The sequence below is a fragment of the Rutilus rutilus genome (assembly GCF_951802725.1).
Source record: "Rutilus rutilus genome assembly, chromosome: 19".
Taxonomy (NCBI): domain Eukaryota; kingdom Metazoa; phylum Chordata; class Actinopteri; order Cypriniformes; family Leuciscidae; genus Rutilus; species Rutilus rutilus.
The window spans coordinates 343,387-359,597 of record NC_140232.1 but is presented as its reverse complement, the minus strand read 5'-3'; the positions used below and the strand labels follow the sequence as shown (position 1 = coordinate 359,597).

The 16,211-nt window shown below is 49.8% G+C and overlaps 1 protein-coding gene across 2 annotated transcripts in view; it reads right to left on the bottom strand.

Annotated features, from left to right (window-relative positions):
- ift122 (intraflagellar transport 122 homolog (Chlamydomonas)) overlaps positions 1-16,211 on the bottom strand; it is a 66,117-nt gene that overhangs the window by 24,227 nt on the left and 25,679 nt on the right. For both annotated transcript variants that reach the window (XM_084389389.1, XM_084389390.1), the window contains exons 14-16: positions 14,222-14,419; positions 9,270-9,410; positions 9,135-9,188 (exon numbers count right to left, since the gene is read on the bottom strand). In XM_084389389.1, coding sequence (XP_084245515.1) covers positions 9,135-9,188; positions 9,270-9,410; positions 14,222-14,419 — 393 coding nt within the window. The remainder of the gene's footprint in view (positions 1-9,134; positions 9,189-9,269; positions 9,411-14,221; positions 14,420-16,211) is intronic.

The following is a 16,211-nucleotide window of genomic DNA, read 5'->3' as shown; positions in this document are numbered from 1 at the left end:
CTCAGAACACAACACACACTCCTCCACAGGTCATCTGCCTCAGAACACTTCGTCCTCACTCTCAACCTGCCTCAGAACACAACACACACTCCTCCACAGGTCACCTGCCTCAGAACACTTCGTCCTCACTCTCAACCTGCCTCAGAACACAACACACACTCCTCCACAGGTCATCTGCCTCAGAACACTTCGTCCTCACTCTCAACCTGCCTCAGAACACAACACACACTCCTCCACAGGTCATCTGCCTCAGAACACTTCGTCCTCACTCTCAACCTGCCTCAGAACACAACACACGCTCCTCCACAGGTCACCTGCCTCAGAACAAAACACACGCTCCTCCACAGGTCATCTGCCTCAGAACACTTCGTCCTCACTCTCAACCTGCCTCAGAACACAACACACGCTCCTCCACAGGTCACCTGCCTCAGAACAAAACACACGCTCCTCCACAGGTCATCTGCCTCAGAACACTTCGTCCTCACTCTCAACCTGCCTCAGAACACAACACACACTCCTCCACAGGTCATCTGCCTCAGAACACTTCGTCCTCACTCTCAACCTGCCTCAGAACACAACACACGCTCCTCCACAGGTCACCTGCCTCAGAACAAAACACACACTCCTCCACAGGTCATCTGCCTCAGAACACTTCGTCCTCACTCTCAACCTGCCTCAGAACACAACACACGCTCCTCCACAGGTCACCTGCCTCAGAACACAACACACGCTCCTCCACAGGTCACCTGCCTCAGAACACAACACACGCTCCTCCACAGGTCATCTGCCTCAGAACACAACACACGCTCCTCCACAGGTCATCTGCCTCAGAACACAACACACACTCCTCCACAGGTCACCTGCCTCAGAACACAACACACACTCCTCCATAGGTCACCTTCCTCAGAACACAACACACACTCCTCCACAGGTCACCTGCCTCAGAACACAACACACACTCCTCCACAGGTCACCCGCCTCAGAACACAACACACACTCCTCCACAGGTCACCTGCCTCAGAACACAACACACGCTCCTCCACAGGTCATCTGCCTCAGAACACAACACACACTCCTCCACAGGTCACCCGCCTCAGAACACAACACACGCTCCTCCACAGGTCATCTGCCTCAGAACACAACACACGCTCCTCCACAGGTCATCTGCCTCAGAACACAACACACGCTCCTCCACAGGTCACCTGCCTCAGAACACAACACACGCTCCTCCACAGGTCATCCGCCTCAGAACACAACACACTCCTCCACAGGTCACCTGCCTCAGAACACAACACACACTCCTCCACAGGTCACCCGCCTCAGAACACAACACACACTCCTCCACAGGTCATCTGCCTCAGAACACAACACACGCTCCTCCACAGGTCACCCGCCTCAGAACACAACACACACTCCTCCACAGGTCACCTGCCTCAGAACACAACACACACTCCTCCACAGGTCACCTGCCTCAGAACACAACACACGCTCCTCCACAGGTCATCTGCCTCAGAACACAACACACGCTCCTCCACAGGTCACCTGCCTCAGAACACAACACACGCTCCTCCACAGGTCATCTGCCTCAGAACACAACACACGCTCCTCCACAGGTCATCTGCCTCAGAACACAACACACGCTCCTCCACAGGTCACCCGCCTCAGAACACAACACACGCTCCTCCACAGGTCATCTGCCTCAGAACACAACACACGCTCCTCCACAGGTCACCTGCCTCAGAACACAACACACGCTCCTCCACAGGTCATCTGCCTCAGAACACAACACACGCTCCTCCACAGGTCATCTGCCTCAGAACACAACACACGCTCCTCCACAGGTCACCCGCCTCAGAACACAACACACGCTCCTCCACAGGTCACCTGCCTCAGAACACAACACACACTCCTCCACAGGTCACCTGCCTCAGAACACAACACACGCTCCTCCACAGGTCACCCGCCTCAGAACACAACACACGCTCCTCCACAGGTCACCTGCCTCAGAACACAACACACGCTCCTCCACAGGTCACCTGCCTCAGAACACAACACACGCTCCTCCACAGGTCACCCGCCTCAGAACACAACACACACTCCTCCACAGGTCACCTGCCTCAGAACACAACACACGCTCCTCCACAGGTCACCCGCCTCAGAACACAACACACGCTCCTCCACAGGTCATCTGCCTCAGAACACAACACACGCTCCTCCACAGGTCACCCGCCTCAGAACACAACACACGCTCCTCCACAGGTCACCTGCCTCAGAACACAACACACACTCCTCCACAGGTCACCTGCCTCAGAACACAACACACGCTCCTCCACAGGTCACCCGCCTCAGAACACAACACACGCTCCTCCACAGGTCACCTGCCTCAGAACACAACACACGCTCCTCCACAGGTCACCTGCCTCAGAACACAACACACGCTCCTCCACAGGTCACCTGCCTCAGAACACAACACACACTCCTCCACAGGTCACCTGCCTCAGAACACAACACACGCTCCTCCACAGGTCACCTGCCTCAGAACACAACACACGCTCCTCCACAGGTCACCCGCCTCAGAACACAACACACGCTCCTCCACAGGTCATCTGCCTCAGAACACAACACACGCTCCTCCACAGGTCATCTGCCTCAGAACACAACACACGCTCCTCCACAGGTCACCTGCCTCAGAACACAACACACGCTCCTCCACAGGTCACCTGCCTCAGAACAAAACACACGCTCCTCCACAGGTCACCTGCCTCAGAACAAAACACACGCTCCTCCACAGGTCACCTGCCTCAGAACACAACACACACTCCTCCATAGGTCACCTGCCTCAGAACACAACACACGCTCCTCCACAGGTCACCTGCCTCAGAACACAACACACGCTCCTCCACAGGTCATCTGCCTCAGAACACAACACACGCTCCTCCACAGGTCACCTGCCTCAGAACAAAACACACGCTCCTCCACAGGTCACCTGCCTCAGAACACAACACACGCTCCTCCACAGGTCACCTGCCTCAGAACACAACACACGCTCCTCCACAGGTCATCTGCCTCAGAACAAAACACACGCTCCTCCACAGGTCACCTGCCTCAGAACACAACACACGCTCCTCCACAGGTCACCTGCCTCAGAACACAATACACACCCCTCCATAGGTCACCTGCCTCAGAACACAACACACACTCCTCCATAGGTCACCTGCCTCAGAACACAACACACGCTCCTCCACAGGTCACCTACCTCAGAACACAACACACGCTCCTCCACAGGTCACCTGCCTCAGAACACAACACACGCTCCTCCACAGGTCACCTGCCTCAGAACACAACACACGCTCCTCCACAGGTCACCTGCCTCAGAACACAACACACGCTCCTCCACAGGTCACCTGCCTCAGAACACAATACACACCCCTCCACAGGTCACCTGCCTCAGAACACAACACACACCCCTCCACAGGTCACCTGCCTCAGAACACAATACACACCCCTCCATAGGTCACCTGCCTCAGAACACAACACACACCCCTCCATAGGTCACCTTTCGGCGAAACCTAAGCTCACTCTCACCCTCTCGTCTATCCTCTCTGGTCTCATCCACACTTCCTCCACCTGATCAGCTTTCAACACTAGATACTAACAGTGCAACTGATACTCTTTTCTCCACTTTAACCTCCTGCTTGGACAACTTCTGCCCCCTTTCCTCCAGGCCAGCCCGCGCCACACACAGAGGAAGTGGTGCAAATCGAAAGATCCTACTGACCTTGATCTTTATCAATCCCTCCTCTCTTCCTTCTCTGCTAATATCTCTACTGCTAAAATGACTTACTATCACAACAAAATTAACAATTCTTCTGACTCTCGCATGCTTTTCAAAACCTTCTCCTCTCTTCTCAACCCTCCTCCTCCTCCTCCTTCATCAACCCTAACAGCTGACGATTTTGCCACATTCTTCATAAATAAAACAAACACCATCAGCGGCCAATTTACCAATCCACAAACTGACACACACATTTTACCAGCTAACACACACTTTCTCCCCTCCTTCTCTCTACTTTCAGAGGCAGAAGTCTCCAAACTCCTCCTTTCCAATCGCTCTACCACCTGTCCGCTTGATCCTATTCCCACTAACCTACTTCAAGCCATTTCATCCTCAGTTGTACCCGCACTCACACACATCATAAACACCTCTCTTCACACTGGGATCTTTCCCACAGCATTTAAGCAGGCTCGTGTAACCCCACTGCTTAAGAAACCCACTCTACATACAGCGCATCTGAAAATTACAGACCGGTATCTGTCCTTCCATTCGTCGCGAAAACACTTGAACAAGTTGCATTCAACCAGATCTCTTCATTCCTTACACAGAACAACCTTTTGGACAACAATCAGTCTGGTATCAAAAGCGGACACTCAACTGAGACGGCCCTGCTCTCACTAACTGAAGCTCTGAGACTGGCAAGAGCAGCTTCCAAATCCTCAGTTCTCATCCTGCTGGATCTGTCTGCTGCCTTTGACACAGTTAACCACCAGATCCTCCTGTCAATCCTAAAGATGAAGGGCATCTCGGGAACCGCACTCCAGTGGTTCAAGTCTTACCTCTCAGGTAGGTCCTTTATGGTATTGTGGAGGGGTGTGGAGTCTAAGACCCAACATCTAGCTACTGGAGTGCCTCAGGGCTCAGTGCTGGGACCGCTTCTCTTCTCCATCTACACGACATCACTAGGATCTGTGATTCAGAAACATGGCTTTTCCTATCACTGCTACACAGATGACACACAACTCTACCTCTCATTCCAGCCGGAGGGTCCGACGGTAGCTGATCGTATCTCAGCCTGACAGACATTTCTGGCTGGATGAAGGACCACCACCTTCAACTAAACCTTGTGAAGACAGAGCTACTTGTGGTCCCAGCCAACCCAACACTTCATCACAACTTCACTATTCAGCTAGACTCGTCATCCTTAACTCCATCAAGGTCAGCCAGGAACCTTGGAGTGGTAATTGATGATCAGTTGAACTACACAGACCACATTGCTAGAACTGCCCGGTCCTGTAGATTTGCCTTGTACAGCATCAGGAGGATCAGGCCCTTCCTATCAAAGCTACACAACTCCTTGTCCAAGCGCTAGTTCTAACGCTCTCCTGGCCGGTCTTCCAGCTTGCTCTGCCAAACCTCTGCAACTGATCCATATGCTGCAGCTAGAGTGGTCTTTAAAGAGCCGAAGAGACACGTCACTCCTCTCCTTCACTACACTGCACTGGTTGCCAGTTGCTGCTCGCATCAAATTCAAGTCACTGACGTTTGCCTACAGAGCAACCACTGACTCTGCTCCCTTTTACTTAAAACTCATTACTTCAGACTTATGTGCCATCCAGAAACTTGCGCTCTGCAAGCGAGCGTTGTCTTGTGGTGCATCATCTCAAAGAGGCACAAAATCTCTTTCTCGGACCTTCACCTGGACTGTTCCCTGCTGGAGGAATGATCTAACTCAACCAGAGCGGCTGAGTCCATAGCCACAAGAAACGGCTGAAGACGCTTCTTTTTCAACAGCACTTGATCCAGTAATGGTAAATGGTAAATGGACTGCATTTATATAGCACTTTCAACAGACCCATGGCCACCAAAGCGCTTTACATAATGCCTCACATTCACCCATTCATTCACTCAATCATACACTGATGGCGGTGTCAGCCATGCAAGGAGCCATCCAGCTCGTCGGGAGCAGCTGGGGTTAGGTGTCTTGCTCATGGACACCTCGACACTTGGTCAGGTGGAACCGGGGATCGAACCACTGAGCCACTGCCACCCAATACTAATTGGTAAGTTAGTACTACAAGTAAGTAATACTAAGGGCCCTATCTTGCACCCAGCGCAATTGACTTTGTACACTGACGCATGTATCATTCCTATTTTGCACCCGCGCAAAGCGGACTTTTCCCTCCACAGATGCACGTCGGTTAACTAGCAAATACACTTGCGCTCCCCGGGGCGGTTCAGCGCAAAGAGGAGGCGTGTTCCGGCGCAAACGTTCCCTCATGCTATTTTGCAGGTTTAGAAAACAATTCCGCCAGTGACCAGGAAAAACCTAGTCTAAAGTCAGTGGCGCGTTCTGCATGTTATTCATGCTATTTTAAGGGCGCATGCTTGGCCATAATCAATGTAGCGTGTGCACAACGCGCGTTACAATTTGATGCTCTCATCTACACAGAAGCAGCCGTTTTCATTTTTGCAAATCATACATTAGTACTAGGAAAAATATTAGGTCTTGTAGGTCTTGATAAGCCTAGGGCTTCTACGTATCCCTTTTCGAACAGTGTGATTATTATGCAAAAAAAATAAATAATAATTTTGTTCTTGATTTTGTTTTATTTTTATTGATGGATATTTAATGTGTTGCTGTCTTTGGTTTAATTTATTTTTTAATTGTTCGAAATAAAGATTTCATTCATTTATTCATATTAATACACGAGGGAAATCATTGTTGTGTCCATGAAGATGTGAAAATAAAATAGGCATAAATCTAGCTTACACATTTAATCATACGCCCAAATTATCATACGCCTGTTTAACCGAAGCTAATTTGGGTGTGTTTGTTTCTCCATCCCCAATGTCACTTCTCTGTGTTTTACGGCCCTGACGGGAACGTCGGTCTCCTCGGCTGTGAACCGCTCCTGGCGCACGCCTGGCAAATCCGCCGTTATAATAGGAATCCGCTTTAGAACAAGCGCGCCTGCTCTTAAAGGGAATGTGAGATGTCGCTCTGATTGGTTTATTTCACGTTACGCCCAAACCACACCTATGAGTAATGAAGCTCTTCAGACCAACACATTTTAGATTTGCGTCGGGCGCAAGAGTCATTTATCCCGCCGGGAAAATAGCAACAGCGCCCGAGATCCGCCCACAAAGTTACTTGCGCTTTGCGCTTTGACACTTGCGTTTCAGATCGTTAAAATAGGGCCCTAACACTTTCTCTTCTCTTCTATTCTATTATAAAAAATTAAATATAAAAAATAACATGTACTGCGTTGGATTAAACTGAGAAGGGTCACGGCACTTGCATATTGTTGTCCTACTGTTAGTTAAAAGCGTCTGCTAAATGAATAATGTAAATGTAAATGTAAGAGCTGGCGATCACTCTCACCCCTCCTCTTCCTCTTCTGCACACACATACACACACACACACACACACACACACACACACACACACACACACACACACACACACACACACACACAAACTCTCTCTCACACACACACACACACACACACACACACACACATACACAAACCCTCACACACAAACTCAATAGTTCATTGTTTCCATTCATAACTCCAGACATCAAAAGCATTTCTGAACAACACAAACTTTCTTTCCCAGAACACAAGCTGTCCTAATCACACATTCACACACACACACACACACACACACACACACACACACACACACACACACACACACACACACACACACAGACACACACACACATCAACTAAGATGCATTTTAAAGGAACAGTTGATGTTTTTCATGAACATTCTTCCATCACCCGTTCCAAACCTGACTGGGTTTCTTTCATTCAACACTATAATACTCTATTAGCAGACGTGTCGGCTCCCTTCTCTCTGAACGCATGTGAATGAGCTGATCATCAGGCAAGAACAAATTCAATTAGGCTCTGTTCCAGTATATAATAAATGGAACAAATGAGTATGAAATAATAACAAAAATAATTTTACAGAACTGTAAAATGACAATATTAATTCCAATTGTTAAACCATCGAGCTGTTATTTTGTAGCGGAGAGTTTTATCACTTCTCTTGTGTTTGCTTCGCCCCCTGGAGGCCGAACACGTCACTGACGCTGCCTCACCTCAGAAATGCATATCATTATTTCTTTTTTTATCCTTACATTAAATCAAATTCTATTAGAATAATAAGACACAATAGGGATGTTAACAATCAAATGAAATCAGTATCAACAAAATGCATCTTTGTAGTGCAGAGAAAACACAGAAGCTTCATCTGAAGTGGCATTTACACAGACTGTTTTATGCAGATCAGTGGGACATGAATGCATTTAACCTGCAGATACACATGCAGGACTGATGTTTTAAACAAATAGTTGAATATATTAGATGATGATTAGAAATTATATTAGATTAGAATGATATTAGAAATGATTTTTAAAACGAAAAGATACCTTAATTGTTAAATTAAAACCGCCAGTAGGTGGCAGCAAGTCTCTGTTAACGAGTGAGTCATTAGCCCTTTCACACAGCGCGTTGATCCTGGGAAATTGCCAGAACGCCTTCAGTGTGAACGCAAACACGACCCGGGATTGATGCCGGGATCGATGCCGGGTTGGGGAGCTAGTAATATTGCCGTGTTCATTCCTGGAACGCGCGCTGTGTGAACAAAAGCCGCAATAATGCCGTGTCGTAGTGATGACGCTGAAGCCGGGATCGTTCGCCAGCTGTGAAACGTTACGTAATGCGCTAGTTTATGATCGAATCAGAGAAAAAAAATGCACAAGCGTGGTTAGCAAGCACAAGAGAGAGAGAGAGAGAGATCGCAGCTCATAAGCAAACTTAAGATGCTGCTGAGACATTACAAGTCACATCGATGTCACGTGTCTTTACAGGATTTTCACGGCTTGTGTGTGAACGCACTCTCTGATTCAGGAAAATCACTGGCAGTGTGAATGAAGCAAAATCAAACGAACCCGGGTCAAATCCCGGTTCACTTTATCCGTGTATTTTCCGGAATCTCTGTGTGAAAGGGGCTATTGAGATTCAACCGATTCATTCATACAGCCGATTCATTCAGGATCGAAGCATTTGACTTGTTTTAATGAATGAGTCATTGAATCAACCGATCATCGTTCAACCGATTCGTTCATTCAGAGACGAAACACCGTCATGTGTTGCTCAGAGACACAAAACAGTCCTGAGTCTTCATAAGTCTGAAGAGTCTGTATAAATACGGATTCCTTAATGTTTTTGAAAAGTACAAATCTATCCTTTACAACAATGTTTTCTAAAAATGTGAATGATTATTGAGCAGAAAATGACTTCTATTTTAAGTGAAGGATGAGATAAAGAGAGTAACGGGTCTCACTTCGATGCTGCTGATGAGCTCCAGATAGCGCAGATCTCGAACCCTGATGAAGGCCTGTGAGAGACACAGAACAGGAGACATGAGCGGAAACGTTCTCATCACCTCAGGACAGAGTAGAGACAGAGCTGAGCTCACTCTCTTGGCGGTGTGGAAGTCGAGTCCCTCGAGCGCCTCGGTGGCCAGATCCCTCCAGTCGCTGTCCGTCACTCCCAGACAGGCGATCTGATAGGCCTCCTGAAACATGCGGCGCTCCAGGTACTGGTACATCGGGGCCGACTGCACACACAGCACAGACACAGCACACTCAAGCAGAGGCTCATGCAGGACAGGGTTACTTTAGAAGATGATTATTTATTCACAGAAACTAGACGTTTACATGTGCGTTTTCCAGCAAAAATATCTAAACATTCTTAAATCAAGATACACTTACTGGAGAAAGTCTTGTTTTCTGAAAAATGTGAACAAATGCTTAAGTGCTTAAAACAAGAACAAATATCTGTCAGCGGGGTCAGTATAATAATCTTGTTTGTTCTTTGAATTAAGTTTATGGGTACGGTTATATTCATGGGTACGGTTAGGGTGAGCAGGTTTTATGGGTACGGTTAGGGTGAGCAGGTTATATTCATGGGTACGGTTAGGGTGAGCAGGTTTTATGGGTACGGTTAGGGTGAGCAGGTTATATTCATGGGTACGGTTAGGGTGAGCAGGTTATATTCATGGGTACGGTTAGGGTGAGCAGGTTTTATGGGTACGGTTAGGGTGAGCAGGTTATATTCATGGGTACGGTTAGGGTGAGCAGGTTATATGGGTACGGTTAGGGTGAGCAGGTTTTATGGGTACGGTTAGGGTGAGCAGGTTATATTCATGGGTACGGTTAGGGTGAGCAGGTTTTATGGGTACGGTTAGGGTGAGCAGGTTTTATGGGTACGGTTAGGGTGAGCAGGTTATATTCATGGGTACGGTTAGGGTGAGCAGGTTATATTCATGGGTACGGTTAGGGTGAGCAGGTTTTATGGGTACGGTTAGGGTGAGCAGGTTTTATGGGTACGGTTAGGGTGAGCAGGTTTTATGGGTACGGTTAGGGTGAGCAGGTTATATTCATGGGTACGGTTAGGATGAGCAGGTTTTATGGGTACGGTTAGGGTGAGCAGGTTATATTCATGGGTACGGTTAGGGTGAGCAGGTTTTATGGGTACGGTTAGGGTGAGCAGGTTATATTCATGGGTACGGTTAGGGTGAGCAGGTTTTATGGGTACGGTTAGGGTGAGCAGGTTATATTCATGGGTACGGTTAGGGTGAGCAGGTTTTATGGGTACGGTTAGGGTGAGCAGGTTATATTCATGGGTACGGTTAGGGTGAGCAGGTTTTATGGGTACGGTTAGGGTGAGCAGGTTATATGGGTACGGTTAGGGTGAGCAGGTTTTATGGGTACGGTTAGGGTGAGCAGGTTATATTCATGGGTACGGTTAGGGTGAGCAGGTTATATGGGTACGGTTAGGGTGAGCAGGTTTTATGGGTACGGTTAGGGTGAGCAGGTTATATTCATGGGTACGGTTAGGGTGAGCAGGTTATATTCATGGGTACGGTTAGGGTGAGCAGGTTTTATGGGTACGGTTAGGGTGAGCAGGTTTTATGGGTACGGTTAGGGTGAACAGGTTTTATGGGTACGGTTAGGGTGAGCAGGTTATATTCATGGGTACGGTTAGGGTGAGCAGGTTATATTCATGGGTACGGTTAGGGTGAGCAGGTTTTATGGGTACGGTTAGGGTGAACAGGTTTTATGGGTACAGTTAGGGTGAGCAGGTTTTATGGGTACGGTTAGGGTGAGCAGGTTTTATGGGTACGGTTAGGGTGAGCAGGTTATATTCATGGGTACGGTTAGGGTGAGCAGGTTATATTCATGGGTACGGTTAGGGTGAACAGGTTTTATGGGTACGGTTAGGGTGAGCAGGTTATATTCATGGGTACGGTTAGGGTGAACAGGTTTTATGGGTACGGTTAGGGTGAGCAGGTTTTATGGGTACGGTTAGGGTGAGCAGGTTTTATGGGTACGGTTAGGGTGAGCAGGTTTTATGGGTACGGTTAGGGTGAGCAGGTTATATTTATGGGTACGGTTAGGGTGAACAGGTTTTATGGGTACGGTTAGGGTGAGCAGGTTTTATGGGTACGGTTAGGGTGAGCAGGTTTTATGGGTACGGTTAGGGTGAGCAGGTTATATTTATGGGTACGGTTAGGGTGAACAGGTTTTATGGGTACGGTTAGGGTGAGCAGGTTTTATGGGTACGGTTAGGGTGAGCAGGTTTTATGGGTACGGTTAGGGTGAGCAGGTTTTATGGGTACGGTTAGGGTGAGCAGGTTTTATGGGTACGGTTAGGGTGAACAGGTTTTATGGGTACAGTTAGGGTGAGCAGGTTATATTTATGGGTACGGTTAGGGTGAGCAGGTTTTATGGGTACGGTTAGGGTGAGCAGGTTATATTTATGGGTACGGTTAGGGTGAGCAGGTTATATTCATGGGTACGGTTAGGGTGAGCAGGTTTTATGGGTATGGTTAGGGTGAACAGGTTTTATGGGTACGGTTAGGGTGAGCAGGTTTTATGGGTACGGTTAGGGTGAGCAGGTTATATTTATGGGTACGGTTAGGGTGAGCAGGTTATATTTATGGGTACGGTTAGGGTGAGCAGGTTTTATGGGTATGGTTAGGGTGAACAGGTTTTATGGGTACGGTTAGGGTGAGCAGGTTTTATGGGTACGGTTAGGGTGAGCAGGTTTTATGGGTACGGTTAGGGTGAGCAGGTTTTATGGGTACGGTTAGGGTGAACAGGTTTTATGGGTACGGTTAGGGTGAGCAGGTTATATTTATGGGTACGGTTAGGGTGAGCAGGTTTTATGGGTACGGTTAGGGTGAGCAGGTTATATTTATGGGTACGGTTAGGGTGAGCAGGTTATATGGGTACGGTTAGGGTGAACAGGTTTTATGGGTACGGTTAGGGTGAGCAGGTTTTATGGGTACGGTTAGGGTGAACAGGTTTTATGGGTACGGTTAGGGTGAGCAGGTTTTATGGGTACGGTTAGGAGCAGGTTTTATGGGTACGGTTAGGGTGAACAGGTTTTATGGGTACGGTTAGGGTGAGCAGGTTATATTCATGGGTACGGTTAGGGTGAGCAGGTTTTATGGGTACGGTTAGGGTGAGCAGGTTATATTTATGGGTACGGTTAGGGTGAGCAGGTTTTATGGGTACGGTTAGGGTGAGCAGGTTTTATGGGTACGGTTAGGGTGAGCAGGTTATATTTATGGGTACGGTTAGGGTGAGCAGGTTTTATGGGTACGGTTAGGGTGAGCAGGTTTTATGGGTACGGTTAGGGTGAGCAGGTTTTATGGGTACGGTTAGGAGCAGGTTTTATGGGTACGGTTAGGGTGAGCAGGTTATATTCATGGGTACGGTTAGGGTGAACAGGTTTTATGGGTACGGTTAGGGTGAGCAGGTTTTATGGGTACGGTTAGGGTGAGCAGGTTTTATGGGTACGGTTAGGGTGAACAGGTTTTATGGGTACGGTTAGGGTGAGCAGGTTATATTCATGGGTACGGTTAGGGTGAGCAGGTTTTATGGGTACGGTTAGGGTGAACAGGTTTTATGGGTACGGTTAGGGTGAGCAGGTTTTATGGGTACGGTTAGGGTGAGCAGGTTTTATGGGTACGGTTAGGGTGAACAGGTTTTATGGGTACGGTTAGGGTGAGCAGGTTATATTCATGGGTACGGTTAGGGTGAGCAGGTTTTATGGGTACGGTTAGGGTGAGCAGGTTATATTTATGGGTACGGTTAGGGTGAGCAGGTTTTATGGGTACGGTTAGGGTGAGCAGGTTTTATGGGTACGGTTAGGGTGAGCAGGTTTTATGGGTACGGTTAGGAGCAGGTTTTATGGGTATGGTTAGGGTGAGCAGGTTTTATGGGTACGGTTAGGGTGAGCAGGTTTTATGGGTACGGTTAGGGTGAGCAGGTTTTATGGGTACGGTTAGGGTGAGCAGGTTATATTCATGGGTACGGTTAGGGTGAGCAGGATATATTCATGGGTACGGTTAGGGTGAGCAGGTTTTATGGGTACGGTTAGGGTGAGCAGGTTTTATGGGTACGGTTAGGGTGAGCAGGTTATATTCATGGGTACGGTTAGGGTGAGCAGGTTATATTCATGGGTACGGTTAGGGTGAGCAGGTTTTATGGGTACGGTTAGGGTGAGCAGGTTATATTCATGGGTACGGTTAGGGTGAGCAGGTTTTATGGGTACGGTTAGGGTGAGCAGGTTATATTCATGGGTACGGTTAGGGTGAGCAGGTTATATTCATGGGTACGGTTAGGGTGAGCAGGTTTTATGGGTACGGTTAGGGTGAGCAGGTTATATTCATGGGTACGGTTAGGGTGAGCAGGTTTTATGGGTACGGTTAGGGTGAGCAGGTTATATTCATGGGTACGGTTAGGGTGAGCAGGTTATATTCATGGGTACGGTTAGGGTGAGCAGGTTATATTCATGGGTACGGTTAGGGTGAGCAGGTTATATTTATGGGTACGGTTAGGGTGAGCAGGTTTTATGGGTACGGTTAGGGTGAGCAGGTTATATTCATGGGTACGGTTAGGGTGAGCAGGTTATATTCATGGGTACGGTTAGGGTGAGCAGGTTTTATGGGTACGGTTAGGGTGAGCAGGTTTTATGGGTACGGTTAGGGTGAGCAGGTTATATTCATGGGTATGGTTAGGGTGAGCAGGTTTTATGGGTACGGTTAGGGTGAGCAGGTTTTATGGGTACAGTTAGGGTGAGCAGGTTATATTCATGGGTACGGTTAGGGTGAGCAGGTTATATTCATGGGTTAGGGTGAGCAGGTTATATTCATGGGTTAGGGATTAACTTGTTCCAGGACCAATAAAACATGTCGACCAGGAATGATTAACTCTGTCAAATCAGGAGGTGTGAAATAATCTTTACAAATGGAATTTTGGAAATATTTAAATCTGAATGTAGTTTCTCATCCCGACTGCCTGTGCCTGTAACTCCTGTCATGTGAGTGTCCTCTGACATCACTTCCTGTGTCCGCACCTGAGGCACCTCGACCGCGGCCATGGAGTACACGTGCAGGCAGAAGATCTTGGAGCCGTTGTAGCCGACGACGAAGCCCTGCAGCTTCTGCTGGTGCACGGGGAAACTGCTGGCCTTGATGTTCAGATACCCACCGCCAGAGAAGCACAGCATGTCCTCACACTGTGTGTTCCACGCCACGCTGTTGGCATTGGGCTCCTGCACACACACACACACGCACACGCACACTTAGTCAGCTGACAGGTCGGATCAGACAGAAGGTAGAATGTCTTGAGAGTGTGTGTGTGTGTGTGAGTGTAAGTGTGTGTGTGTGTGTGTGTGATTAGTAAGTGGCCAGATCGCCATGCGTGACATACAACCTACATTTATTACACCTCCAGGGTCAAAGATGAGCTCGACCTACCCCGTCTTCAGACGCTGCCAAAGAGAGTGAATCACTCGGGGCGGGGCCGGCGTGAGCTTGTTCGCTTCGGTGAAAGATTCAGCTGGGAGACACGCAGCCGCGATTCGAACTCAGGTCTCTGGCTCGAAAGTCTTAAATTCCACTACTGGGGTGGGGGGGTGAATTGGGAAAAGTCTCTCTGTAGAATGTGAGAACGAGAGGGCGCGAGGGCCGGGGTTGCTTTCTGTATCGTAAGAAAGCTGGCTGCGAGCGCAGTGAAGAGAGCAGCTGTTATATAATTTTCACCTGCTGCCAGAGCCGGAATTCGAACACGGGTCTCTGGTGCAAAGATTCCACCACTGAGCCACGGGGGGAATGACGTAAGACAGTTAGCGCGAGCAGAGAAGAGAGCGGCATGCTTTGTGTCGCCTGTAAAAACGGCATTTGTTACAGGTGTGCATGTTTTATAACAGACACGTTAGTTGCGATATTGACATTTCCAGCCGCCCGAACTAAGAGGGGACTGGGAAATGTGTGAGAAATGGAGGTTGGTCGGCCTCGGCGGGACTCAAACACTCTCTTTCTTCCTTTCGCCGATGTGAGTGACGCAGTTTCAGCAAGCATTGTGAAACTCACTCATAGTGTCCGTCTGGGACATGCAGAGAGCTCGAGAGGGCTCTGCATGACGCGCGTGAACAGGACCGGCGAGGGGGTTTCCTCAGGAGAGAGCGAGGCATGCGGGGACTGGGCCGGCGAGGGGGTTTCCTCAGGAGAGAGCGAGGCATGCGGGGACTGGGCCGGCGAGGGGGTTTCCTCAGGAGAGAGCGAGGCACGCGGGGACTGGGCCGGCGAGGGGGTTTCCTCAGGAGAGAGCGAGGCACGCGGGGACTGGGCCGGCGAGGGGTTTCCTCAGGAGAGAGCGAGGCACGCGGGGACTGGGCCGGCGAGGGGTTTCCTCAGGAGAGAGCGAGGCACGCGGGGACTGGGCCGGCGAGGGGGTTTCCTCAGGAGAGAGCGAGGCACGCGGGGACTGGGCCGGCGCGGGGGTTTCCTCAGGAGAGAGCGAGGCATGCGGGGACTGGGCCGGCGAGGGGGTTTCCTCAGGAGAAAGCGAGGCATGCGGGGACTGGGCCGGCGAGGGGGTTTCCTCAGGAGAGAGCGAGGCACGCGGGGACTGGGCCGGCGAGGGGTTTCCTCAGGAGAGAGCGAGGCATGCGGGGACTGGGCCGGCGAGGGGGTTTCCTCAGGAGAAAGCGAGGCACGCGGGGACTGGGCCGGCGAGGGGGTTTCCTCAGGAGAAAGCGAGGCATGCGGGGACTGGGCCGGCGAGGGGGTTTCCTCAGGAGAGAGCGAGGCATGCGGGGACTGGGCCGGCGAGGGGTTTCCTCAGGAGAGAGCGAGGCATGCGGGGACTGGGCCGGCGAGGGGTTTCCTCAGGAGAGAGCGAGGCATGCGGGGACTGGGCCGGCGAGGGGTTTCCTCAGGAGAGAGCGAGGCATGCGGGGACTGGGCCGGCGAGGGGTTTCCTCAGGAGAGAGCGAGGCATGCGGGGACTGGGCCGGCGAGGGGTTTCCTCAGGAGAGAGCGAGGCATGCGGGGACTGGGCCG